Below are 27,682 nucleotides of genomic sequence, written 5' to 3'. Positions count from 1 at the left end.
ACATCAATTAGTGTATTCAGTTGTAGGCCAATTATTTACGACCTCAAAAAAGCTGAAATGCTCTTGTACAGTCACCCACGTAAGTAAACAAAACGAAATAGAATTGTGTTGCAAATATTAATCTAATTTCGTATTAAAATGTATCAGAGAATATAACAAGGTGAGACTCTATTTAGCCCAAGCATTATATTAACTGACCGTTTTTCATCTTTCTCTGTTTGGACTTTCCCATAAACACAAACTTCTTTATATTCTAGTCGTCGAAACAAAGGTAAATTAGAAAGAGAACAAGTCTCGTTATCCTTGGAAATAGAGCGGGAGAGAAAATTCAGTCTGGTGTATTTTCAAAGAAACTCTGATTATTAAGCAGCGGTTGCAAAAAAGTTGTGCAATGCACGCTCAGCGAGTTTCCAGGAATATTTAATGAAGTTGTTTGAGAAACTATTCAGGCGCTTCATGAAAATGCAAGCTCTAATTAACTATGCAACTCGCTCTCTCTCTCTCTCTCTCTCTCTCTCTCTCTCTCTCTCTCTCTCTATGAAAATACGTAATTTTTCACCGAATATAAGTCCGTGCAAATACGTCACAGAGGTAGATACAAATGAACACTTACAGGCTTTCTCTCTCTCTCTCTCTCTCTCTCTCTCTCTCTCTCTCTCTCTCTCTCTCTCTCTAAGTAGATATACAATTATCCCACCAATTATTAATCCGTGTAAATACATCACAGAGGTAGATACAAATGATAACTTACAGAATGCTCTCTCTCTCTCTCTCTCTCTCTCTCTCTCTCTCTCTCTCTCTCTCATAAAAATAAGCAATTCTTCCACTAATTATTAGCCCGGGTGAATACGCCCTTCAAACGTAGACACAGTCAAGCACTTACAAACTTCCGTGGGTCCACCATTGGTATTTAAGATTGTTGAGCTTTTGGCGTCACGAGGCGATGAGGACGATGAATATGATAATGAAGACAGACAGAGCTAATGATAATAATAATAAATGATAATGATATCAACGAAGGCGACGCCACGTAGATTCTGCCAGATTCATAATTAATAAACGAGTGTGATCGACTCCATTAGATGGGCAGAGAGTCCATCATCAGCGTATGAGAGAGACCGAGGATAATAAGTCGGGAAGACGAGTAGAGGAGAGACTGGGAGAGAAGTAATGAAATTACGTAGGGGTAAAGGTGGTCGGGACGACTTCGAATGAGAAATACATGAGGCATGAGGCACCGAGGGAGGAATGGGTAGAAAGGTAGGAAAGAGATGGGGACAAAGTGAATGTATGCATATATGTATATATATATATATATATATATATATATATATATATATATATATATATATATATATATATATATATATATATATATATACTATATATACACACACACACGTATATATATATATATATATATATATATATATATATATATATATATATATATATATATATATATATGCTTGAATGAAGAAGAATTTTCCATCCACAAATATTCACCTATCCAAATAATAATAATAATAATAATAATAATAATAATAATAATAATAATTATTATTATTATCATTATTATCATCATCATTATTATTATCATTATTCTCTCAGCACAATTTGAAAAATAAGGAACAATTTAACATTAGTGACATATTGGTTCAGAAATAAAAGCAAACAGTTTTTTGTATAACTTTATAAATTAAGACTACTATTCTCGAGGACAATAATCAGAACACCTATTATACAGTTAGGGTGTCTTTATTTTAATCATTGAATCCATGGGCATACACAAGGAATAATCTCCTATTTACATGTACATATATACAAGAATTCGTCATATACGAGTATATAGTTAATATTTTTTTTTTTTATTTAGTTTTAAACATTTTTTTTTTAAACAACGATCACAAATACTGTACTCCTTTTATTCTTAGTTTACGCATTGGCTCTTCCTTCCTCTCCTTGCCTCTCCCTTCGTCAGCTTTCTCCGTAGGCTTTCGTCACCTCTGTCTCTCTCCTGACATACAGACTCCAGTAGAGGGGCCACCTTTCCCCGGTGAAAGGGTTTCGTTTATGGAAAACAAAATGCACATGAATGAATTGTAACGAAGACCTTCCTTCGTCCGCAGTGTCAAAACTCCTCGCCGAAGAAGACCATCTGGGTCAGGTGATCCCGAAGGACTTCGATCCAACTGAAGTCCTCTGAAGGATAATCAGCGGATGTTCCGTGGGGCGAGGGAGCCGATCAGCCACTGACGTCCATGGCGGATGACGTGACGTCACCGAGTCCATTCCCGTTTTCTATGCAGTGAGTCATGTTTGGCTTAGCTAAGCCACCAGAGAGGGTAGGCATTTTAGCATTGCTTTTCCTCGAGTGAAAGTACTTAGAGAGTGAAAATTGCCCCAAATACGACTCGACATCCCATCCAGAAGAGAAAGGGAATGGGGAAAGTCTCGGAAAAGAGGAGAGAGGATTGTCAATAGGCGAAAATACCGATAAACACACTGCCAAGGACGAGAGCAGAGCTCTCTTCGGGAATACCATGATACCTGAATTACCCACCACCGACGACTGCTTTACGCCCTCCTGAGGAGACTGAATTCCCTTTGGTTTGAATTTGAGCTCTATTTCCTCCATCAGCACCGTCAGGGAGGCCGATTCGAACTTCAGAAGTACTAAGAAGAGCATGAGCAGTAGTTGATAGCAGCTTGGTCCACTCAGCCTTGATGAGGTATTACGCTCGCCCTGCATGGCCTCTGGGTTTTTCTCTGTGAATAAAAAATAATAAAGAAAAAATACTGATCAGTGAGGACGTAAATCTTGACAAATTCTCGATAAATTCTTGACAAATTCTTGACACTCAATTCAGAGAGTAGCGTACCTAGAATTCCCTCTGTAATCAATAATTTATTTTCTAAGGTTTCAGCATTTTTGGTCATTAAGCCCTAGGTGTGGTATATATAAGATTTTGAATCACTTCCCTTGAATTGCCTGAATTAAATTTTTCGTCTAGCTCCTCTGATCTAATTATTATTATTATTCTTTTTATTATTATTGTTATTATTATTATACATAATATTATCTTTGTTGTTTTTGTCGTTATTAATATAATAATAATAATAATAATAATAATATCATTATCATTATTATGATTAAAAATATTATTGATATTATTATTTCACTTCTCTTATCCTATTTCTATCTATTACTCCACTTTCCTCACCCTATCTTAAAAATCATGCCTTTAGCAACTGTTCCATGGATTTAACTGTTTATTCTTCCCTTCGTTCTCACACGTTTTCTTTCCCCTGTTTTATTCAATTTCCTCCTTACTCACCGTTCAGGACGTGGAGATTGACAGACGACGCGTGAAGATTCGATGGCATACAAGTGTAGTTTCCCGTGGATTCTGCAGGAACTTCCAGAATCGTGAGAGTCGATGTTATTGCCTCAGGTCCTGTGCGTTTCACCGTCACCTATGGGAGGGAGTTGATGAGTATGTATATGTATATGTATGTATGCATATATATATATATATATATATATATATATATATATATATATAAATATACATACATACACACACACACATATATATATACTGTATAAACTTAGAATCACCATGCCATATATTCTATATACACAGATTAACCACAGCCAAAACAAAAAAAACACTACTAGCTAATCCTGACCGGTTTCATCTTAAACTTAGCATCATCTTCAAGTCAACTCACACACATAGCAGTACAGAAATTCAGAAAAAAAACTAGCTCATACCCTTACCAGTATATTAGGCTCCTTGTTTTCCATCAGTCTGACGTCTCCATGGTACCAGAATATGTAGTCTGGCAACATGACCACATTCTTTATGTGGCAGTCGATCTGAACTCTGCTTCCGGCCTTCATGTATCTGTCTCCTGGCGGGATGATTTCTACTTTGGGAACTGGAATGAGACGAGAAAAAAAAGTTTTACCTAATTACTCAAACAGTCTGTCAAATACCTGAGATAGTAAGAATTTTTACCTAAATACTCAAATAGTCTTTCAGATACCTCAGACATTAAGAAAATTTTACCTAAATACTCAAATAGTCTTTCAGATACCTCAGAAAGTAAGAATATTTACCTAATTACTCAAATAGTCTGTCAAATATCTGAGATAGGAGGAGGTTTTACCAAAATACTCAAATAGTCTTTCAAATACCTTAGAAAGTACGAATTTTTACCTAAATCCTCAAATAGACTTTCGGATACCTCAGACAGTAAGGATTTTTACCTAAATACTCAAATAGTCTGTCAAATGCCTCAGACAGTAAGAACTTTTACCTAAATACTCCAATAGTCTGTCAAATACCTGAGATAGTAAGAGTTTTACCTAAACACTCAAATAGTCTTTCAGATACGTCAGAAAGTAAGAATTTTTGCCTAAATATTCAAATAGTCTTTCAGATACCTCAGAAAGTAAGAATTTTTACTTAATTCCTCAAATAGTCTTTAAAACACCCAAGAAAGTTAGAATTTTTACTTAAATACTCAAATTGTCTTTCACATACCTCAGAAAGTTAGAATTTTTACCTAAATCCTCAAGTAGTCTGTCAAACACCTCAGAAAGTTAGAATGTTTTTACCTAAATTCTCAAATAGTCTTTCAAATACCTCAGAAAGTAAGATTTTTTAACCTAAATCCTCAAACAGTCTGTCAAACACCTCAGACAGAATATTTTCTACCTAAATCCTCAAATAGTCTGTCAAACACCTCAGACAGCAGGACATTTGGCCTGATTACTCATCTAATCTGTCAAATACTTCAGACAGCAAGACTTCCACCAAAGACTCCTTACCAACAACTCGAAGATTGAAGAGTTGGCTCATCTTAGGTTCAGTCGACACCTGGCATTCGTAGAGCCCAGCATCCCTCTCCTGGACATACTTGATAATAAGACTCCAGGTCTCCCGAGTCTCTGAGAAGTGGGACTCGAACCTCTCGTCCCCGACAAAGGTGTACCTGTCCACCGTCAGGATGTCGGCGTCTCTCATCCTCACCCAGGAGACCTGAGAGTTTTCAAGAAGAAGAAGAAGTAGAGAATGTAAACATGGATCTCTTTACCCAGGAGACTTAAGCATTTTCAAGAAGAAGAAGAAATTGTAAACATGGATCTCGTCACATAGGAGACCTGAGCATTTTCAAGAAGAAGAAATTGTGAACACTGATCTCCTCACACAGGAGACAAGGCATTTTCTAGAAGAAGAGGAAGAAATTGCAAACGTGGATCTCCTCACCCTGAGCATTTTCAAGAAGAAGAAGAAATCGTATACATTAATCTCCTCTCCCAGGACACCTGAGCACATTTCCAAGCGGGAGAAGAAAGAAGAGATAAAATATGAAGACAGTGATATTTTCATGGGTGGACATCTTTTGCTGAATAAATTTTTTACTTTTTCTTTTATTGAAGGATTTCTTCTTATTTTACTGAAGGAATATGATGTCACATAACCTTGACTGTGACATTAGGCAATGGTAAATGCAAGAATATTGGTTTGATTTGATTGATTTACTAAGTTTTAGCTTGTGAAGCCAAGCACTGGGGCACTTTCAGCCATTCAGCGCTTCAAGAGAGTGAAAACGAGGGCGTCACAGTATTTGGACAGCAAGATAGAGAGATCCAGAAATTACAGAAGATGAAGTACAAGGATCTAAAGATAGAACAAGGGGAAAACCCAGCAGTTGGACTGAGACATTACAGCTAGAGGACTTGTACAGTAAGACTGAAGGAGGGAAGAGGGAATTATTATTATTGTTCAGAAGATGAACCCTATTCATATGGAACAAGCCCACCGAAAGGGCCACTGACTTGGAATTCAAGCTTCCAAAGAATATGGTGTTCATTAGGAAGAAGTCAGAGGAGGTAAGGGGAAATACAGACAAAAGAGATCTCATTTGTTAAAAGAGTAAAGAATAAATGAATAAATTAACAAATAGATAAAAATGTATTAATATGCAAGGAGAATAGTATAGGGTGGTAATGCATTGGATCTCCACTTGAATTTCTGAAGTTCCGGTTGCACGATTTGGAGTTAAAGTAAAAGGGTTAAAAAGCAGATGAAACAAAATAACTGGTTATATCTGAATGAAGAGACTAAGCCAACTCACAGATTTATCTCCCAGTTGTCTGACGGTGCATGGGAGGGTGGCCCGCTCCCCAAGATGGGCACTCAGGTTCCTTTTGGCCAGGGGGTCGAAATATGGGCCGGTGTAGAGCCCTGTGATGCTGGACTCTGGGTCATAGGCCAATGTACCTGCGAAAGGAATTCAGTAGGTCGTATTATTATTATTATTATGAATAATAATAATAATAATAATAATAATAATAATAATAATAATAATAATAATAATAATAATAATAATAATAATAATAATAATAATAAAGATTAGATGGCTGCATCGTTCGAGTTAATCTTATATTGATTCTTCTCAATTTTCCTTACAATTCTTTTCTCTTCTATCTTAATACTGTACAAAAATTGACCTATTTATTATTATTATTATTATTATTATTATTATTATTATTATTATTATTATTATTATTATTATTATTATTATTATCTACATTTTACAGACCAGTAGAAAGGGAAGAAAGTATTCCTGAACGAACCACGCGAATACAAATGATTTCATTATTCGTGAACGAACAGAATTCTGTGGGTCCCATTCAAGCTATTGTCCCTGTAAATGAAGTGAGAATACCTATCTCTGTCTCTCAATATTTTCGTTTTCTTAGTATTTTTTTATTGTTTTTGTTTTTAGATGTACAAAAATTTGATGTTAATTTGACTGAAGCAATACAGAGATTCAGAGAGGTAAGGTCATATGATATGAGGACAGGTGCGAATATATTTAATTATATATATGTATATATGTAAATATATGTATATATATACATATATATATTTTCATATATATATGTATATATACATACATTTATGTATATAATATATACACGTACACGCACACATATACACAGGAACATACACACATGTCTATATAATATGTATACACACATACGTACAGTACGCAAACTATTAAGTCTCTTCAGGAACATAAATCCCTCACGGTCCATTGGGTGCAAAAAAATAAAATAAAAAAATAAAAAGAAAATGACCAAGCTACAATGTACTGCCTTGATGGGGGTACACTTTCTATTGATCTCTGTTCCAGATACTGACGTGACTCTACGGAGCTTAAAAAAGCTTGTTAATGATAGATTCACCGGGTAGCATAAGGTATTGATAAATACGTATTACAGGTATTTTAATTCTCAAGGGTCATATGGAGAGAGAGTTTTGGTATGTACGCTCGTGTGGCTGTATGTATATATATGAGAGAGAGAGAGAGAGAGAGAGAGAGAGAGAGAGAGAGAGAGAGAGAGAGAGAACTCCTCGGTACGTACGCGCGTAGAAAAGAGAGAGATATTCTTAGTATGTATGGATGTGTATGTATGAGAGAGAGAGAGACAGAGAGAGAGAGAGAGAGAGAGAGAGAGAGAGAGAGAGAGAGAGAGAGAGAGAGAGAGAGAAGTCAATGAGCTGCGTTGGGATAAACCGAGCCATTAACAGGGCAGAGAAACTCAATATTTACATTTTCCAATTTTCCTGCTGCATAAATTTAGACTTGCAGTATGAATCCTAATCTCTAGATTAGAGAACCAATTCCATTCTCTTTCCATTCCGACGAAACATTAATATGAGGTGATTGACGAGAACTGAATTCTTTCGAAGAATAATGTTTGAGAAGCCTCGCACAGCGCGAGCTCTGACCGTTTCTACGTGTTTCGACATTAATTTATGCAGGGCTGGACACGCCTCTCTCTCTCTCTCTCTCTCTCTCTCTCTCTCTCTCTCTCTCTTTTTCCATATGTTCGCCACCCTCTTTGTCTATTTCTCTCTCTCTCTCTTGTTCCCTCTCTCTTTTTCTCTTTCTTTCTCACTCTTCCCCCTTCTCTCTTGTCCCTTCTTCTCTTCCTCTCTTGCTTTTACTCTCTCTCTCTCTCTCTCTCTCTCTCTCTCTCTCTCTCTCTCTCTCTCTCTCTCTCTCTCTCTCTCCCCCTCTCTTTCTCTCTCTTTCCCTATGTTCGCCCCTCTCTCTCTCTCTCTCTCTCTCTCTCTCTCTCTCTTCCCCCACTCTCTGTCTGTCTCTGTCTCTGTCTGTCTCTCCCTCTCTCTCTCACCCCACTCTCTTTCTCTCTCTTACCCTATGTTCGCCACCCTCTTTCTCTCTTTCTCTTTCTCTCTCTCTCTCTCTTGTTCCTTCCTTCTTTTTCTCTTTCTTTCTCTCTCTTTCCCCTCTCTCTCTCTCTCTTCCTCTCCCTTTTCCCCCCGCCCACGTCTCTCTCTCTCTCTCTCTCTCTCTCTCTCTCTCTCTCTAAAGGCAAACATTCACCCCAGCTCGGAAATCTAGTTGTTTAGTGCGCTCTGGTGTATCGCCATCTTCATTTCAGCCGCCTTTATGCTAAAATTCGTCCCCTGTACGAAAGATGAAAAATTTTGTATCACACGGGATGAGTAGTTTTGAAGTGGACGGTGATGCCTGATGCGCATGGAATTAGAAATAAAAGGATTTTGGTGAGTTAGAAGGCTGGTTTGGGTGAGGAAGGGATTCAGGTAATGTGCTTTGATGAAACTGATTTCAAAATGTAAATTTTAGTTTTCTGCAAAAGAAAACTATTGCGCCGGCTTGTCCGCCGGCACTTTCTATGTCCGCCCTCAGATCTTAAAAATTAATGAGGCTAGAGGGCTGCAAATTGGTATGTTGATCAACCACCCCCCAATCATCAAACGTACCAAATTGCAGCCCTCTGGCATCAGTAGTTTTTAGTTTATTTAAGGTTAAAGTTAGCCATAATCGTGCCTCTGGCAACGATGTAGGATAGGCCACCACCGGGCCGTGGTTAAAGTTTCACGGGCCGCGGCTCATACAGCATTATACAGAGACTACCTAAAGATCGATCTATTTTCGGTGGCCTTGATTATACGCTGTAGCGGCTGTACAGAAAACTCGATTGCGCGGAAGAAACTTCGGCGCATTTTTTACTTGTTAATTATGATATTACATTAACTCTGTTATTGGATGAAATAATAAGTAATGATATTTTCCTCTTGGAGATTGAAATTGATTCCAGTTGAGGACATATATACAGTGTAGAGAGAGAGAGAGAGAGAGAGAGAGAGAGAGAGAGAGAGAGAGACGAATACATACTAGATAAATAGATGGACAGATAGAGAGATAGAGAGAGCGTGAGAAAAAGAGAGACAGATAGAGAGAAAGAGAGAATGAGAGATAGATATAGATTGATAGATAGATAGATAATAGAAGAAGAGAAAGGGACAGATTGATAAAGAGATCGATAGATAAAGAGAGAGAGAGAGAGAGAGAGAGAGAGAGAGAGAGAGAGACGAATACATACTAGATAAATAGATGGACAGATAGAGAGATAGAGAGAGCGTGAGAAAAAGAGAGACAGATAGAGAGAAAGAGAGAATGAGAGATAGATATAGATTGATAGATAGATAGATAATAGAAGAAGAGAAAGGGACAGATTGATAAAGAGATCGATAGATAAAGAGAGAGAGAGAGAGAGAGAGAGAGAGAGAGAGAGAGAGAGAGAGAGAGAGAGAGAGAGAGAACTAGCTCTTTGTCTAAAGTTTACCCTTATCTCCTAAATATCTACTTCAAAGTTGATAAAATCATAATATTATGAGAAGAAATACTACCACATTAATATACTATAATCATATATTAAAATATGCATATGTTCACACATGACCCCAAAAAAGTAATGTTCATATTCACATATGCCCCTCAAAAAAGTTGTACATATGTTCATATATGACCCCAAAAAGTTATGTATTTGTTCACATATGACCCTAAAAAGTTTTTTATGTGTTCACATATGACCTCCAAAAAGTTATGCATATGTTCACATATGGCCCCCAAAAAGTTATGCATATGTTCACATATGACCCCGAAAAGTTATGCATATGTTTACATATGACCCCCAAACAGTTATGCATATGTTCACACAATATGACCCCGAAAACTTATGCATATGTTCACATATGACCCCAAAAAGCTATGCATATGCTCACATATGACCCAAAAAAAGCTATGCATATATTCACATATGACCCCAAAAAGCTATGCATATGGTCACATATGACCCAAAAAATCTATGCATATATGTTCACATATGACCCCAAAAAGCTATGCATATGCTCACATATGACCCCCAAAAAGTTATTCTTACGTTCACATATGACCCCCAGATAGTTATGCATATGTTCACATATGACCCCAAAAAGCTATGCATATGCTCACATATGACCCAGAAAAGATATGCATATGTTCAATATGACCCACTCCCCAAAAAATGCTTGTATCCACATATGACCCCCAAAAAACCACATACATCCTACACACAAGATACAACGCATTGCTCTCGAAAGTGGCTCAGGATCCAGTGTTTTACTTAAAGCCAGGATTCTTGGCTGCATCCTTGCGAGGCTCTCGTGCCAACTCGGAACAAACTGCCCTCATCCTTCGCGGGAATTTAGGATGAAAGGAAGTTGTTTTTATGTTTTTCGAAACTCAAAACTTCTGATATGCCCGAATTTGTGAGCATAATGCGGAAGTTCTAAAAACATTCGTTACGCCGTAAACTTGTGTTGGCGGGCCCCCCCCCCCCCCAACCCCACCCTCGCTCTTTGACTTACGTAGCAGCATTTTTGTCAGTATGGAGAGAGAGAGAGAGAGAGAGAGAGAGAGAGAGAGAGAGAGAGAGAATATGTGAGTGCAGTGTTAAGAAGGATATAACGTGTGATACAAAAAATTGCGCTTTCTGTTTCACACTTATGTCTGAGAACCATTTTTTAATCTCTCTCTCTCTCTCTCTCTCTCTCGTTTGTCTCTGATGGCGCTGTCTGTGATTGCCAATAAGTAAAAGACATTAAAAATGAAGTTCGTCTTGCGTCAGTGTATGAAACAGAATATTTGCAACAAATAAACAGGAATATGATTGTATTTTTTAGGAGAGAGAGAGAGCGAGAGAGGTTCCACACTTACTAGACTCTGCTTTAAATTATGTCTCAGTGAAAGTCATGCGTGATCTTTCATTGTTCAAATATACAAAAAAAAAAAAAAAAAAAAAAAAAAAAAAAAAAAAAAATATATATATATATATATATATATATATATATATATATATATATATATATATATATATATATATATATATTAATATACAAACTAGGAATGAAATTAACACCCGAGATGTTAATTTTGTAAGTAATGGAAACAAATTTTATGCAAATTTTTAAAATAAAGATTTCGTTCATCTATTTCCCACATTGATTAGGTTTATCCTACAGCTTTGAACTGGGAGCGACTGTCACTTATTCTGTGTACTCTAAGATATTCAAAAGAGAAACAGCTTCACGGTAAACATAGACTCGCTGCTGATATCAAAATGGCATTTTCGTGGGCCTGCGTTCTGGTGCGCGCATGTGTGTGTGTGTAGTAAGTGAGTTGAGAATTGCTTGCATTGACATAGATCCCCTGAATAGCTGCCTGCCAATGAAACACGATTATTTGTCCTCAGATATAAGTTAGTCGAATGCTACACTACCATTCACCACTAAATTTATGCCATTCTCAATCTCAGTCGAAAGTGTCTGTGAAGCGTTCTAGCTTGAAGTCTTTCAAAGTAAAATTGTAGCTTGCACACGATACGCTATTGATTGGTGATTGTCAGGGAGAACTGAAAAGAAAAATGAAAGAGTCTATTAGCGGAGAAAGTCGAGCAAGAGTAAAGTTTTGAGTGTGAATGGAAACAAAGAAGATGGGAGCACAATTGGAATACGTGTAAGAACTGCTGAGCTAAACACTCCTTTATGGAAGCGAAGTGTGGAATTTCAAACTGGATGAAGGATAACAAGTTGATGCACTCTGGATAAAATGTTTGAATAGTATATATGCCACAAAATAAGGAATGAAAAAGTAAGAAATGTGGAGATACGTAAAAGCGGTGTTTCCAGATGGTTTGGGCATGTGGGAAGAATAGAGGAAGATAATTCAGAAATGCCAGGTAGGGGCTAGGAGAGGGAGACCTATTAGGAGCTGGATAATGATATGGAAGAGGTATTAGAATGTAAGGGTCTTGGTATTTAAGAAGCATAAGAATGCAGGCAAGATAGAGGTGAATAACGCACTCTTTGTGTGTGTGTCTCCTTATATAATTATCAAAATAAATCAAAGAGCCTGTTTCATGGCCTCGCTTATGTGCACGAAACATTCTAATCAAAGATTAAAGAAAAACGTGAAAATTAAGTTATTTAAAGCCTTTACAAAACATTTTCAACTGCGGATAAATTAGCTGTTTCATGTTTCATTTCCACGAGGCTAATTTTCTTTGAATGCATTAATTATATACAATTCTTCCCCTAATCCCATTTAATTTTTACTGATCTACACAGGTATAAAATTTTAATTACTGCACTTTCATACGTGTAATATGCATGTACGCAGTCAGTGGAACTTCAGAAGTTCAAGTGAAGGTGCAATGCATTGCTACCCTAATGCTATTCTCCTTGCATTTTAATGCATTTTTATCAATTTGTTAATTCATCAATTTATTTTTTCTTTTTCAATAGGTTCATCATCTGAATAATAATAATAATAATAATAATAATAATAATAATAATAATAATAATAATAATAATAATAATATACACGACTTTATAAAACAAGTTAACTTTTACTGGAATACCGCCAGAGAGCCCTTCTAAAAATCATGAATGATTGACGACGCTCTATTGCACCGCTGGGAAAAATCAAAACGCAGTTGAAATAATAAGCAACTTGAAAAAGGTCGCTTAATTAGAGAACGTTGCTTAGGAATAATTAAAATGGACTACGTTATATTACTCTCAAAGCTTCAAATTATGGAGCTAATTGCCGGTTAATTTAAAGGATCGTATTTTTAAGTCTTCTGAAATATTCATTGGACTTCTGCGAGCTAGGTTTGAATTGTTTTTCATATTTATGCACACACACACGCACACGCACACGCACACACACACACACAAACACACATAAAATCATACACAGTTTTATCGTTAATTGAAAATGTCAAGGTATTTTATGGAATCTTTTAAACAAGGTTTGAATTTTTTTCATATTTATGCATACATAGATAAAAACATACACATTTTTATCTTTAATCGAAAATGTTGCCAAGGTTAACGATAAAATATCTTTTGAGCAAGGTTTGAATTGTTTTTCATACGTGTGTACACACACACAGATGAAAACATAAGAGAACGTGAATCAGAGTTGTTGCTAATCGAAATGCGCAGTCGTGAATGTAAACAATTCCTTACTCTTCTTCTTCTTCAATTTTGTTTTATCGAAACCGTAAACATTCATTGAACTTATCGGAGCAAGATTTGAGTTGTTTTGAACTGTATATCATATGTGTGGAAATACACAGAATTGAAAACATAATATATTTGTTATGACCCGAAATATGTGATAGATGTAAGCAATTTCCAACTCTTCTTCTTGAATTACGTATTATCAAAACCATCGTGCGGAAACGAGACTCTCTCTCTTCCTTTCTCCATTCACATCTCATTTTCCACGACCAAATTAGGTCGCGAGAGAGAGAGAGAGAGAGAGAGAGAGAGAGAGAGAGAGAGAGAGAGAGAGAGAGAGAGAGGTAATTTATTCCCAGGGAAATACTTTTCATCCTCACAATCCTCTTACCTTCAACTTTTGTTTATGTCATCTCCGGATAAGATTTTCGTTTTCTTTTTTTTTCGCCGTCTCGAGAAAAGCGAGTGCATATTATACTCATCTAATGTCTCTCTCTCTCTCTCTCTCTCTCTCTCTCTCTCTCTCTCTCTCTCTCTCTCTATATATATATATATATATATATATATATATATATATATATATATATATATATAGATAAGAGAGAGAGAGAGAGAGAGAGAGAGAGAGAGAGAGAGAGAGAGAGAGAGAGAGAGATATTTGATGACTGTGGGAGCCTGCTGCTTTCTTGAGCCGAAAAATTCTTATCTGTAGAGAACATGAACAAATGTGAAGGGTAAGAACTAAGGCATAACCTTTAACCTTTCAAATGCGTATGTGATAATCCATACTGAAATGTTTATATTGGGATACCTATAAACAGTGAAAACCCAGGAGATTTAGGACAAAATATGTACACTTAAGGGGGAAACGAAAGTTTAATGTGTGAAGCCAACATGAAAAATGCCATTCGTAACAGGTGTAGGATTCAGGAACCTTGTTAGTTAGAGGTTATACAACCAGATATCCAGTGAGTTTTATCATGGGTAGGTTGAGACAAATAGTGAAAATGTTTAAGTAGTAAGAACGATTTTGCCAATTTTGTTTCGTATGGAGACATATGATGAAAATATAGAATCTACTGGTCACTTTTTACCAGATACGTAACTGTAAAAGCCAAACGCTCTCTTCATTTCTCGAATTCTTCACACTTTTGTTTAACTAAGCATTTTGCCAATTTGGCATCTGTGTACAGACTGAATGCTTCTACCAACCATATGACTTTTCATATCTTACCTATATTCTCCAGTGATTCATGGCTACTGATTCCTGTTATCCTTTTAAAGAAACGAGATTTACGAATGTTAGCACGGTCTTCTAGCTAAAAAATGAGACACAGAAAAGAATATTTGTATCTGAGTTTTCAAATAAATCTGATACACCATCTCACCTTCAAGACTTCCGAACATTTCTAAGTAACCGAGACTTCTTAATCTCCTTCTTCTTCTACTTCTTCTCCTCATCTAAAATAATCATACCTTACCCCATCTCGCGTGTCTATAGCATCTCTGAATTCCCATACCCAACGTCAACATCCTCGACGAAGCTTAATAAGCCTTAGCTCTCGAAAAAAAAAAAAGGTGGGAACACTCTAAGCTCAACCACCGTGTGATAAGACCCGCAAGAGCAAAAGGCCAGTGAATAATCAAAGAACCTCGAGTCTATGTGCCTCGAATAACCAGAAATTCGTGTGTAATTGTAGGGTTTCTCGGTAAAATCGATTTTAATTACACCTCGTCCTTCAAACCCCTTGACATCTGAAGGGTCTAATTTCGGTTCATTTGAGGATTTGGTGGTCATTTTACCTAAGGCGGTTTTCCCTCGTTTTAAAGCAACTCTCTACCTTGATGACGGGTTATCTCAAGAGTAAATATACAATCTCGGACCAGTTGGACATGAAACCCACTTTCTGGCAGGAAATGAAACCCACTTTCTAGCAGGACATGAAACCCACTTTCTAGCAGGACATAAAACCCACTTTCTAGCAGGACGCAAAACCAACTTTCTAACAGGAAAAGAAGTCCACTTTCTAGTATCACACGAAACCCACTTTCTGGCAGGGCATGAAACCCACTCTCTAGCAGGGCATAAAACCAACTTTCTAGCAGGGCATGAAACCCACCTTCTAGCATGACATGAAACCAACTTTCTAGCAGGGCATGAAACCCACTTTCTAGCAGGGCATGAAACCCACCTTCTAGCATGACACGAAACCAACTTTCTAGCAGGGCATGAAACCCACTTTCTAGCAGGGCATGAAACCCACCTTCTAGCATGACATGAAACCAACGTTCTAGCGGGGCATGAAACCCACTTTCTAGCAGGGCATGAAACACGCTGTTTAGCAGGAAAAGAAACTTCCTAGCAGGGTATGAAACCCACTTTCTAGCAGGAAGTGAAACTCAGTTTCTAGCAGTGCATGAAACCCACATTGTAGCGGGGAATGAAACCCACTTTCTAGCAGAACATGAAACCCACATTCTAGCAGGGCATGAAACGAAATTGAAGGAAGATAGGTCTGAAAAAGAAGGGAATCTATTTGGTGCCTTTGATTCTATGGCAGCTGAGAACTGGGATTTCGAGGATTTCAGTATTTCTCTCGGCTCTAGAATGACTTAGATAATAATTAAGAGGTGATCAATTTTAATCTGATTTTGTGATACACGTCAAGGCAACCTGGAATTCATTTGTACACACAGAAACGTACATAAAACATACGAAATCATCACCATTATTATTATTATTATTATTATTATTATTATTATTATTATTATTATTATTATTATTAGAGTATATTCATGTGATGACGCGTATTTATTATTATGAGTGTAGATCCACTGACACACACCGAGAGAGAGAGAGAGAGAGAGAGAGAGAGAGAGAGAGAGAGATGCTTACGTCAAGTCACGCAGTTCATTAACATGTACGGTAGTGTCAGCCATTCGGAAACGGTAAATTAAGCACTTCACCCTATCCTTGTCCCAGTGAAACTCACCCTCCGGAAAACATTGCATTTGGACATTCATTAGCAAAGAGCAGCTGAGACCGCTGTATGCAACGTGTCAAGTTTCAAGGAGAATCAAATGTCGTCGAGTTTGATAGTCCCTGTTACTGTCAACACCTTGGGGAGGGAAAACTCACACATATGGATACAGTACTTAAAGTATATATATATATATATATATATATATATATATACTGTATATATATATATATATATATATATATATATATATATATATATATATATATATATATATATATATATATATATATATATATATATATATAAGTGCCCCTGTTCACTGGTAAAATATGGACAGATGAAATGTTACAAGGGTATACATACAAAGCATATATAGGTGTGGCATTAAGTCTCCGATGGTATGCAGGTGACCGTTTCTTAAGAAGGAGAATAAACAATTCCCTAGTGGTGTTTGGCCTCATTAACTCCCGTTCAAATAGTGTTCTATGGGCCTTTTTATCTTCATATTATACTGTAGTATTACAGTAAAAGACATTCATATATATATATATATATATATATATATATATATATATATATATATATATATATATATATATATATATATATATATATATATATATATATATATACAGCACACGTGTGTGTTTACAATCTCCTAAAAAACTCAAAATAAATAACAACTCAGCCTTTACGCAAAGCACCCTTACCACAATAATTTCAACACTGGAAACCCTTTTTCAAAAACCGACGAAAAAAAAAAGACGCACTGATCATCTAGTATGAATGTGAATCAGCCTCCAATTTTATCAACACAACTAGACGGCATATTTTGATCAGGCAAAAAATGGAGCAATTTCGGTCGACGCTTCTGAATAGAGTATACAGATTTCGTGCCGAGAACTGGATTATGCTAAAAAGCTCTTTGGCAATGTGTGGCTGAACTGAGCGTGGAGCTTCAAAAAGGAACATTGAAGGCCCACAAATCATTCAGTCAGTCAATTCAGGTTCGGTTATTTATATATATATATATATATATATATATATATATATATATATATATATATATATATATATATATATATATATATATATATATATATATATATATGTATGTATACATATATTACACACACTATATATATATATATATATATATATATATATATATATATATATATATATATATATATATATATATATATACAGTATATATACATACACACTATGTGCGTATCTTCCTATTTTCTTATATTGAGCAAAAAATTACTTTTACACTTGGGGCTTTCATTCGAAACTAATCAAACTTGCAATGAGAAAGAATAAATTTGAAGGAATGCATTATAATCTCCTTATATTGTTTTGACAAAAAAAAAAAAGAATAAATCAGTTCTTAAGGAACCAGAAACACGCAATTAATCAACATGACGGACACATGACAAGAGATTCCGATAAAAAAACCTAAATCATTAAAACTGTCACAGTTTTGTTTAATTACTTGTTTTTTTTTTACACGAAGTTCGTTGGGATATGAAAGAAGATAATTCGAGGGATATTTTATGTTATGTTTTAATTGTCTTTAGTCTTACTATTTTTGCCTGGAAATATTACTTAAAAGGTTCAAATTGTTTTATTTATGTGACTTTATGCAGAAAGTCAACACTGGCCATCCTCACGTAATCATTAAATTCCTAGACATTCAGAATCTTATTTCCTCTCTCTCTCTCTCTCTCTCTCTCTCTCTCTCTCTCTCTCTCTCTCTCTCTCTCCCCCCGTGTTATTTTTTCGCCTTCCATCATTTTTGAAGCTGTCTGTGATTATCCAGAGCGATAATGGGCCGCATTCGCTCCCGTTTATGATACTACAGAGCGTGACCAGCTGGCGGTTAATGGGTATTTGCTTGGTTTTAGAGTGCTCTTATTATATTTGGGACTAACTTCCTCCAGACCATCTTTTTTTCTTCCTTTTTAAAGCGACTTAGACCCACCACACACATACGTACACGCACATACACAGGCACAAATACACGCAGGCACTGTCAGCTTACCCAGTACTTAGTATATATATATATATGTATGTATATATATTATTTATATATATATTATATATATTATATCTATAATATCAAATATAATATTCGTATCGTTTACCTACTTTACAGAAATTCAAACTTGATTTTTTCGATATATGCTGTTTTAATACACTATTGTTTTATATATTTGCATGAAGAAAAAAAAAGCATTCCTCAGGAACCGTTTACCTGCTTTATATAAAATCCAAACTGGGTTTTTTGATATCTTCGCTATTAATACAATTCTGTATTGTTTTTAATATTGTATCTTTTACCTACTTCATTAAAAATCTAAACCTGATATTTTTCGATATATACTCTCTCTCTCTCTCTCTCTCTCTCTCTCTCTCTCTCTCTCTCTCTCTCTCTCTCTCTCTCTCATTTTTGCGTGCAGGAAAATATTGTATCTTTTACCTGCTTCATTAAAAATCTAAACTTGATATTTTCGACATAAGCTATTTTGATCTCTCTCTCTCTCTCTCTCTCTCTCTCTCTCTCTCTCTCTCTCTCTCTCTCTCTCTCTCTCATTTTTGCGTGCTGGAGAAAATCGTATCTTTTACCTACTTCATTAAAAATCTAAACTTGATTGTTTTTATTTTTTCTCTATATGCTATTTTAATCTCTCTCTCTCTCTCTCTCTCTCTTTCTCTCTCTCTCTCTCTCCCGTATGTTTATCAATCAGATATCAAAGGAATTCAAATCTATTACCATACCACTGATCTGAAATCAATATGCAGATAGAATATGTATTCCATTCAAACTTACAACTCTAATACCCCCTTCGGAGATGTCTGTACTTTGTAATTCATGATTATTATTATTATTATTATTATTATTATTATTATTATTATTATTATTATTATTATTATTATTATTATTATTATTATTATTATTATTATTATTATTATTATTATTATTATTCAGAAGATGAACCCTATTCATGTGGAACAAGCCCACCACAGGGGCCAGTGACTTGACATGCAAGCTTCCAAAGAATATTAAGGTGTTCATTAGGTAGAAGCAAGAGGAAATACAAGGGAATTACAGAAAAAAGAGATCCCACTCACTTATCAAAAAAAAAATAAATGAATAAATGAACAAACAGAAAGTCAGTTTTGTTACATTGGAAGTCTCACTTCAGTACAAACACTGGTATTGACATTGAAGCAAAAGGTAAGTTTACCTGAAATTGTGTAAGTGTGAATTTGAAGTATACCTTATTTTGTACAGGTGCAGTGGCTGTGACTCTAAAACAATTCACTATGTACTTTCTCGTCTTGAATTTCTTATTATCTTCTGTCATTTGGAAGGTTGAATTTCTTGTCAGTGGCCCGTGTAGGCTTGTTCCACATGAATAGGGTTAATTTTCTGAATAATAATAATAATGATAATAATAATAATAATAATAATAATAATAATAATAATAATAATAATAATAATTTGTGTATGATTATATATTATATATATATATATATATATATATATATATATATATATATATATATATATATATATATATATATATATATACTGTATATGTATATTTTTATATATATATATATGTGTGTGTAAATAGATATATAAATATATATATATATATATATATATATATATATATATATATATATATATATATATATATATATATGATATCAAGTAATTTTACCCTTCCCGAAAAACAAATAAGGACGCGGGATTTAAAATTGACTTATTTATCTAAAAGTTAATCAAGCCTCTCCTTATCTCATACACATTGGAAAATTTAAACTCGGATGGAACACCACATAGTTCAATAATGTCACTTTTGAGTCGAATGTACACGAGATCACGCAACTCCATTTGCAAACCGAATGATAAAACGTCTCAATACCTTTACTCACATAACAGAAAAGTCTCGAATCACGATGGAAACAAAACCCGCAATATGGCAACAGGGCGATCAGCTGACGCGGTCACATCAAAACAAAGGGAAGTCGAAGGCATTATTGTCTTTACACTTTGTCAGTTACAAAGGGAAAGCTTTCCCTGTCATGAATATGTAAATACCAGGACATAACGTCTTCACTTCCCGCGGAGATAATTGGACCAGAAATTGAATATCGGAACTTATATTAATCCTTTGTACGCGGTGTTTGCGTGTCCTGAGAATTTAATAATAATAATAATAATAATAATAATAATAATAATAATAATAATAATAATAATAATAGTAGTAGTAGTAGTTTGGATAGGTGAGAGAAGATGGGGTTCACTTTCATGTTTTCTGTATTCCATGTGTCTTCTGTCATTAGGATGATTTTTATATATATATATATATATATATATATATATATATATATATATATATATACATATACATATATATATATGTATATATATATATGATTATATATACATACATACATATATATGTATATATATACATATATATATATATATATATATATATATATATATATGTATATATATATATATATATATATATATATATATATATATATATATATATATATATATATATATATATATATATATATATATATATATATATATATATATATATATATATATATATATATATCTGAATCATGAAAATATGGAACATGATGAATATATAAAGGCAATGCCTTTATATATATATATATATATATATATATATATATATATATATATATATATATATATATATATATATATATATAATCATGAAGCTACAAATGTAAAGCAATATCGAAATTCACGCTACCTCGGTATATCTCCGTTGGAGAATTGTCGCGGGGAATTTATATAAGTGATAAATGGTGGAATCGTGGGGACACGAACCCGGCGAAAGCCTATTCAGCGACTCCAGTTGACGTAAACCATTGAGCCATCAAAGAGGTATAAGTCTTTTGCCGAGATGTCGTACTGCTTTTACCCGTCGTGAGCGGGGAAAGTGTACTAACCTCGACAATGACCCACCTCCGCCATGACAGTTCATTGGTACGTTTGGAACACGCAGCTCTTGTTATGAAATTTTATCACACCGTGATTTTTATACAATCATGAAGCTACAAATGTCGCAATATCGAAATTCACGCTACCTCGGTATATCTCCGTTGGAGAATTGTCGCCGAAGGGAATTTATATAAGTGATAAATGAATTGGAATCGTGGGGACACGAACCGCGACGAAAGCCTATTCAGCGACTCCAGTTGGCGTAAACCATTGAGCCATCAAGAGGTATAAGTCTTTTGCCGAGATGTCGTACTGCTTTTACCCGTCGTGAGCGGGGAAAGTGTACTAGCCTCGACAATGACCCACCTCCCGCCATGACAGTTCATTGGTACGTTTGGAACACGCAGCTCTTGTTATGAAATTTTTATCACCGTGATTTTTATACAATCATGAAGCTACAAATGTCGCAATATCGAAATTCACGCTACCTCGGTATATCTCCGTTGGAGAATTGTCGCGAAGGGAATTTATATAAGTGATAAATGAATTGGAATCGTGGGGACACGAACCCGCGACGAAAGCCTATTCAGCGACTCCAGTTGGCGTAAACCATTGAGCCATCAAGAGGTATAAGTCTTTTGCCGAGATGTCGTACTGCTTTTACCCGTCGTGAGCGGGGAAAGTGTACTAGCCTCGACAATGACCCACCTCCGCCATGACAGTTCATTGGTACGTTTGGAACACGCAGCTCTTGTTATGAAATTTTTATCACACCGTGATTTTTATACAATCATGAAGCTACAAATGTCGCTTAATATCGAAATTCACGCTACCTCGGTATATCTCCGTTGGAGAATTGTCGCGAAGGGGAATTTATATAAGTGATAAATGAATTGGAATCGTGGGGACACGAACCCGCGACGAAAGCCTATTCAGCGACTCCAGTTGGCGTAAACCATTGAGCCATCAAGAGGTATAAGTCTTTTGCCGAGATGTCGTACTGCTTTTACCCGTCGTGGCGGGGAAAGTGTACTAGCCTCGACAATGACCCACCTCCGCCATGACAGTTCATTGGTACGTTTGGAACACGCAGCTCTTGTTATGAAATTTTTATCACACCGTGATTTTTATACAATCATGAAGCTACAAATGTCGCTTAATATCGAAATTCACGCTACCTCGGTATATCTCCGTTGGAGAATTGTCGCGAAGGAATTTATATAAGTGATAAATGAATTGGAATCGTGGGGACACGAACCCGACGAAAGCCTATTCAGCGACTCCAGTTGACGTAAACCATTGAGCCATCAAGAGGTATAAGTCTTTTGCCGAGATGTCGTACTGCTTTTACCCGTCGTGGCGGGGAAAGTGTACTAGCCTCGACAATGACCCACCTCCGCCATGACAGTTCATTGGTACGTTTGGAACACGCAGCTCTTGTTATGAAATTTTTATCACACCGTGATTTTTATACAATCATGAAGCTACAAATGTCGCTTAATATCGAAATTCACGCTACCTCGGTATATCTCCGTTGGAGAATTGTCGCCGAAGGGGAATTTATATAAGTGATAAATGAATTGGAATCGTGGGGACACGAACCCGCGTGAAAAGCCTATTCAGCGACTCCAGTTGGCGTAAACCATTGAGCCATCAAGAGAGGTATAAGTCTTTTGCCGAGATGTCGTACTGCTTTTACCCGTCGTGAGCGGGAAAGTGTACTAGCCTCGACAATGACCCACCTCCGCCATGACAGTTCATTGGTACGTTTGGAACACGCAGCTCTTGTTATGAAATTTTTATCACACCGTGATTTTTATACAATCATGAAGCTACAAATGTCGCTTAATATCGAAATTCACGCTACCTCGGTATATCTCCGTTGGAGAATTGTCGCCGAAGGGAATTTATATAAGTGATAAATGAATTGGAATCGTGGGGACACGAACCCGCGACGAAAGCCTATTCAGCGACTCAGTTGGCGTAAACCATTGAGCCATCAAGAGGTATAAGTCTTTTGCCGAGATGTCGTACTGCTTTTACCCGTCGTGGCGGGGAAAGTGTACTAACCTCGACAATGACCCACCTCCGCCATGACAGTTCATTGGTACGTTTGGAACACGCAGCTCTTGTTATGAAATTTTTATCACACCGTGATTTTTATACAATCATGAAGCTACAAATGTCGCTTAATATCGAAATTCACGCTACCTCGGTATATCTCCGTTGGAGAATTGTCGCCGAAGGGAATTTATATAAGTGATAAATGAATTGGAATCGTGGGGACACGAACCCGCGACGAAAGCCTATTCAGCGACTCCAGTTGGCGTAAACCATTGAGCCATCAAGAGGTATAAGTCTTTTGCCGAGATGTCGTACTGCTTTTACCCGTCGTGAGCGGGGAAAGTGTACTAGCCTCGACAATGACCCACCTCCGCCATGACAGTTCATTGGTACGTTTGGAACACGCAGCTCTTGTTATGAAATTTTTATCACACCGTGATTTTTATACAATCATGAAGCTACAAATGTCGCTTAATATCGAAATTCACGCTACCTCGGTATATCTCCGTTGGAGAATTGTCGCCGAAGGGGAATTTATATAAGTGATAAATGGTGGAATCGTGGGGACACGAACCCGCGACGAAAGCCTATTCAGCAACTCCAGTTGGCGTAAACCATTGAGCCATCAAAGAGAGGTATAAGTCTTTTGCCGAGATGTCGTACTGCTTTTACCCGTCGTGAGCGGGGAAAGTGTACTAGCCTCGACAATGACCCACCTCCGCCATGACAGTTCATTGGTACGTTTGGAACACGCAGCTCTTGTTATGAGGCTAGTACACTTTCCCCGCTCACGACGGGTAAAAGCAGTACGACATCTCGGCAAAAGACTTATACCTCTCTTGATGGCTCAATGGTTTTACGTCAACTGGAGTCGCTGAATAGGCTTTGTCGGCGGGTTCGTGTCCCCACGATTCCAATTCATTTATCACTTATATAAATTCCCCTTCGCGACAATTCTCCAACGGAGATATACCGAGGTAGCGTGAATTTCGATATTAGCGACATTTGTAGCTTCATGATTGTATAAAAATCACGGTGTGATAAAAATTTCATAACAAGAGCTGCGTGTTCCAAACGTACCAATGAACTGTCATGGCGGAGGTGGGTCATTGTCGAGGCTAGTACACTTTCCCGCTCACGACGGGTAAAAAAGCAGTAACGACATCTCGGCAAAAGACTTATACCTCTCTTGATGGCTCAATGGTTTACGCCAACTGAGTCGCTGAATAGGCTTTCGTCGCGTGGTTCGTGTCCCCACGATTCCAATTCATTTATCACTTATATAAATTCCTTCGCGACAATTCTCCAACGGAGATATACCGAGGTAGCGTGAATTTCGATATTGTTTACATTTGTAGCTTCATGATTGTATAAAAATCACGGTGTGATAAAAATTTCATAACAAGAGCTGCGTGTTCCAAACGTACCAATGAACTGTCATGGCGAGGTGGGTCATTGTCGAGGCTAGTACACTTTCCCCGCTCACGACGGGTAAAAGCAGTACGACATCTCGCAAAAGACTTATACCTCTCTTGATGGCTCAATGGTTTACGTCAACTGGAGTCGCTGAATAGGCTTTCGTCGCGGGTTCGTGTCCCCACGATTCCAATTCATTTATCACTTATATAAATTCCTTCGGCGACAATTCTCCAACGGAGATATACCGAGGTAGCGTGAATTTCGATATTGGCGACATTTGTAGCTTCATGATTGTATAAAAATCACGGTGTGATAAAAATTTCATAACAAGAGCTGTTCCAAACGCATCAATGAACTGTCATGGCGGAGGTGGGTCATTGTCGAGGTTAGTACACTTTCCCCGCTCACGACGGGTAAAAGCAGTACGACATCTCGGCAAAAGACTTATACCTCTCTTTGATGGCTCAATGGTTTACGCCAACTGGAGTCGCTGAATAGGCTTTCGTCGCGGGTTCGTGTCCCCACGATTCCAATTCATTTATCACTTATATAAATTCCCCTTGGCGACAATTCTCCAACGGAGATATACCGAGGTAGCGTGAATTTCGATATTAAGCGACATTTGTAGCTTCATGATTGTATAAAAATCACGGTGTGATAAAAATTTCATAACAAGAGCTGCGTGTTCCAAACGTACCAATGAACTGTCATGGCGGAGGTGGGTCATTGTCGAGGCTAGTACACTTTCCCCGCTCACGACGGGTAAAAGCAGTACGACATCTCGGCAAAAGACTTATACCTCTTGATGGCTCAATGGTTTACGCCAACTGGAGTCGCTGAATAGGCTTTCGTCGCGGGTTCGTGTCCCCACGATTCCAATTCATTTATCACTTATATAAATTCCCCTTCGGCGACAATTCTCCAACGGAGATATACCGAGGTAGCGTGAATTTTCGATATTAAGCGACATTTGTAGCTTCATGATTGTATAAAAATCACGGTGTGATAAAATTTCATAACAAGAGCTGCGTGTTCCAAACGTACCAATGAACTGTCATGGCGGAGGTGGGTCATTGTCGAGGTTAGTACACTTTCCCCGCTCACGACGGGTAAAGCAGTACGACATCTCGGCAAAAGACTTATACCTCTCTTGATGGCTCAATGGTTTACGCCAACTGGAGTCGCTGAATAGGCTTTCGTCGCGGGTTCGTGTCCCCACGATTCCAATTCATTTATCACTTATATAAATTCCTTCGGCGACAATTCTCCAACGGAGATATACCGAGGTAGCGTGAATTTCGATATTAAGCGACATTTGTAGCTTCATGATTGTATAAAAATCACGGTGTGATAAAAATTTCATAACAAGAGCTGCGTGTTCCAAACGTACCAATGAACTGTCATGGCGGAGGTGGGTCATTGTCGAGGTTAGTACACTTTCCCCGCTCACGACGGGTAAAAGCAGTACGACATCTCGGCAAAAGACTTATACCTCTCTTGATGGCTCAATGGTTTACGTCAACTGGAGTCGCTGAATAGGCTTTTGTCGCGGGTTCGTGTCCCCACGATTCCAATTCATTTATCACTTATATAAATTCCCCTTCGGCGACAATTCTCCAACGGAGATATACCGAGGTAGCGTGAATTTCGATATTAAGCGACATTTGTAGCTTCATGATTGTATAAAAATCACGGTGTGATAAAAATTTCATAACAAGAGCTGCGTGTTCCAAACGTACCAATGAACTGTCATGGCGGAGGTGGGTCATTGTCGAGGCTAGTACACTTTCCCCGCTCACGACGGGTAAAAGCAGTACGACATCTCGGCAAAAGACTTATACTCTCTTGATGGCTCAATGGTTTACGCCAACTGGAGTCGCTGAATAGGCTTTCCGTCATGGTTCGTGTCCCCACGATTCCAATTCATTTATCACTTATATAAATTCCCCTTCGGCGACAATTCTCCAACGGAGATATACCGAGGTAGCGTGAATTTCGATATTAAGCGACATTTGTAGCTTCATGATTGTATAAAAATCACGGTGTGATAAAAATTTCATAACAAGAGCTGCGTGTTCCAAACGTACCAATGAACTGTCATGGCGGAGGTGGGTCATTGTCGAGGCTAGTACACTTTCCCCGCTCACGACGGTAAAAGCAGTACGACATCTCGCAAAAGACTTATACCTCTCTTGATGGCTCAATGGTTTACGTCAACTGGAGTCGCTGAATAGGCTTTCGTCGCGGGTTCGTGTCCCCACGATTCCAATTCATTTATCACTTATATAAATTCCCCTTCGGCGACAATTCTCCAACGGAGATATACCGAGGTAGCGTGAATTTCGATATTAAGCGACATTTGTAGCTTCATGATTGTATAAAAATCACGGTGTGATAAAAATTTCATAACAAGAGCTGCGTGTTCCAAACGTGCCAATGAACTGTCATGGCGGAGGTGGGTCATTGTCGAGGCTAGTACACTTTCCCCGCTCACGACGGGTAAAAGCAGTACGACATCTCGGCAAAAGACTTATACCTCTCTTGATGGCTCAATGGTTTACGTCAACTGGAGTCGCTGAATAGGCTTTCGTCGCGGGTTCGTGTCCCCACGATTCCAATTCATTTATCACTTATATAAATTCCCCTTCGGCGACAATTCTCCAACGGAGATATACCGAGGTAGCGTGAATTTCGATATTAAGCGACATTTGTAGCTTCATGATTGTATAAAAATCACGGTGTGATAAAAATTTCATAACAAGAGCTGCGTGTTCCAAACGTAC

The 27,682-nt window shown here is 37.1% G+C and overlaps 1 protein-coding gene across 6 annotated transcripts in view; it reads right to left on the bottom strand.

Annotated features, from left to right (window-relative positions):
• Positions 1-1,742: 1,742 nt before the first annotated feature.
• LOC136848271 (uncharacterized) overlaps positions 1,743-27,682 on the bottom strand; it is a 163,231-nt gene continuing 137,291 nt past the window's right edge. For all 6 annotated transcript variants that reach the window (XM_067120661.1, XM_067120657.1, XM_067120658.1 and 3 more), the window contains 5 exons: positions 6,151-6,296; positions 4,841-5,051; positions 3,785-3,945; positions 3,339-3,477; positions 1,743-2,769 (listed from right to left, as the gene is read on the bottom strand). In XM_067120661.1, the coding sequence (XP_066976762.1) occupies positions 2,246-2,769; positions 3,339-3,477; positions 3,785-3,945; positions 4,841-5,051; positions 6,151-6,296 (1,181 nt within the window). In that variant the 3' untranslated portion in view covers positions 1,743-2,245. The remainder of the gene's footprint in view (positions 2,770-3,338; positions 3,478-3,784; positions 3,946-4,840; positions 5,052-6,150; positions 6,297-27,682) is intronic.

The sequence above is a fragment of the Macrobrachium rosenbergii genome, chromosome 18 (genome assembly GCF_040412425.1).
Source record: "Macrobrachium rosenbergii isolate ZJJX-2024 chromosome 18, ASM4041242v1, whole genome shotgun sequence".
Lineage (NCBI taxonomy): Eukaryota > Metazoa > Arthropoda > Malacostraca > Decapoda > Palaemonidae > Macrobrachium > Macrobrachium rosenbergii.
The sequence above is the reverse complement of the archived record's forward strand: the minus strand, read 5'-3'. Positions and strand labels throughout refer to the sequence as shown.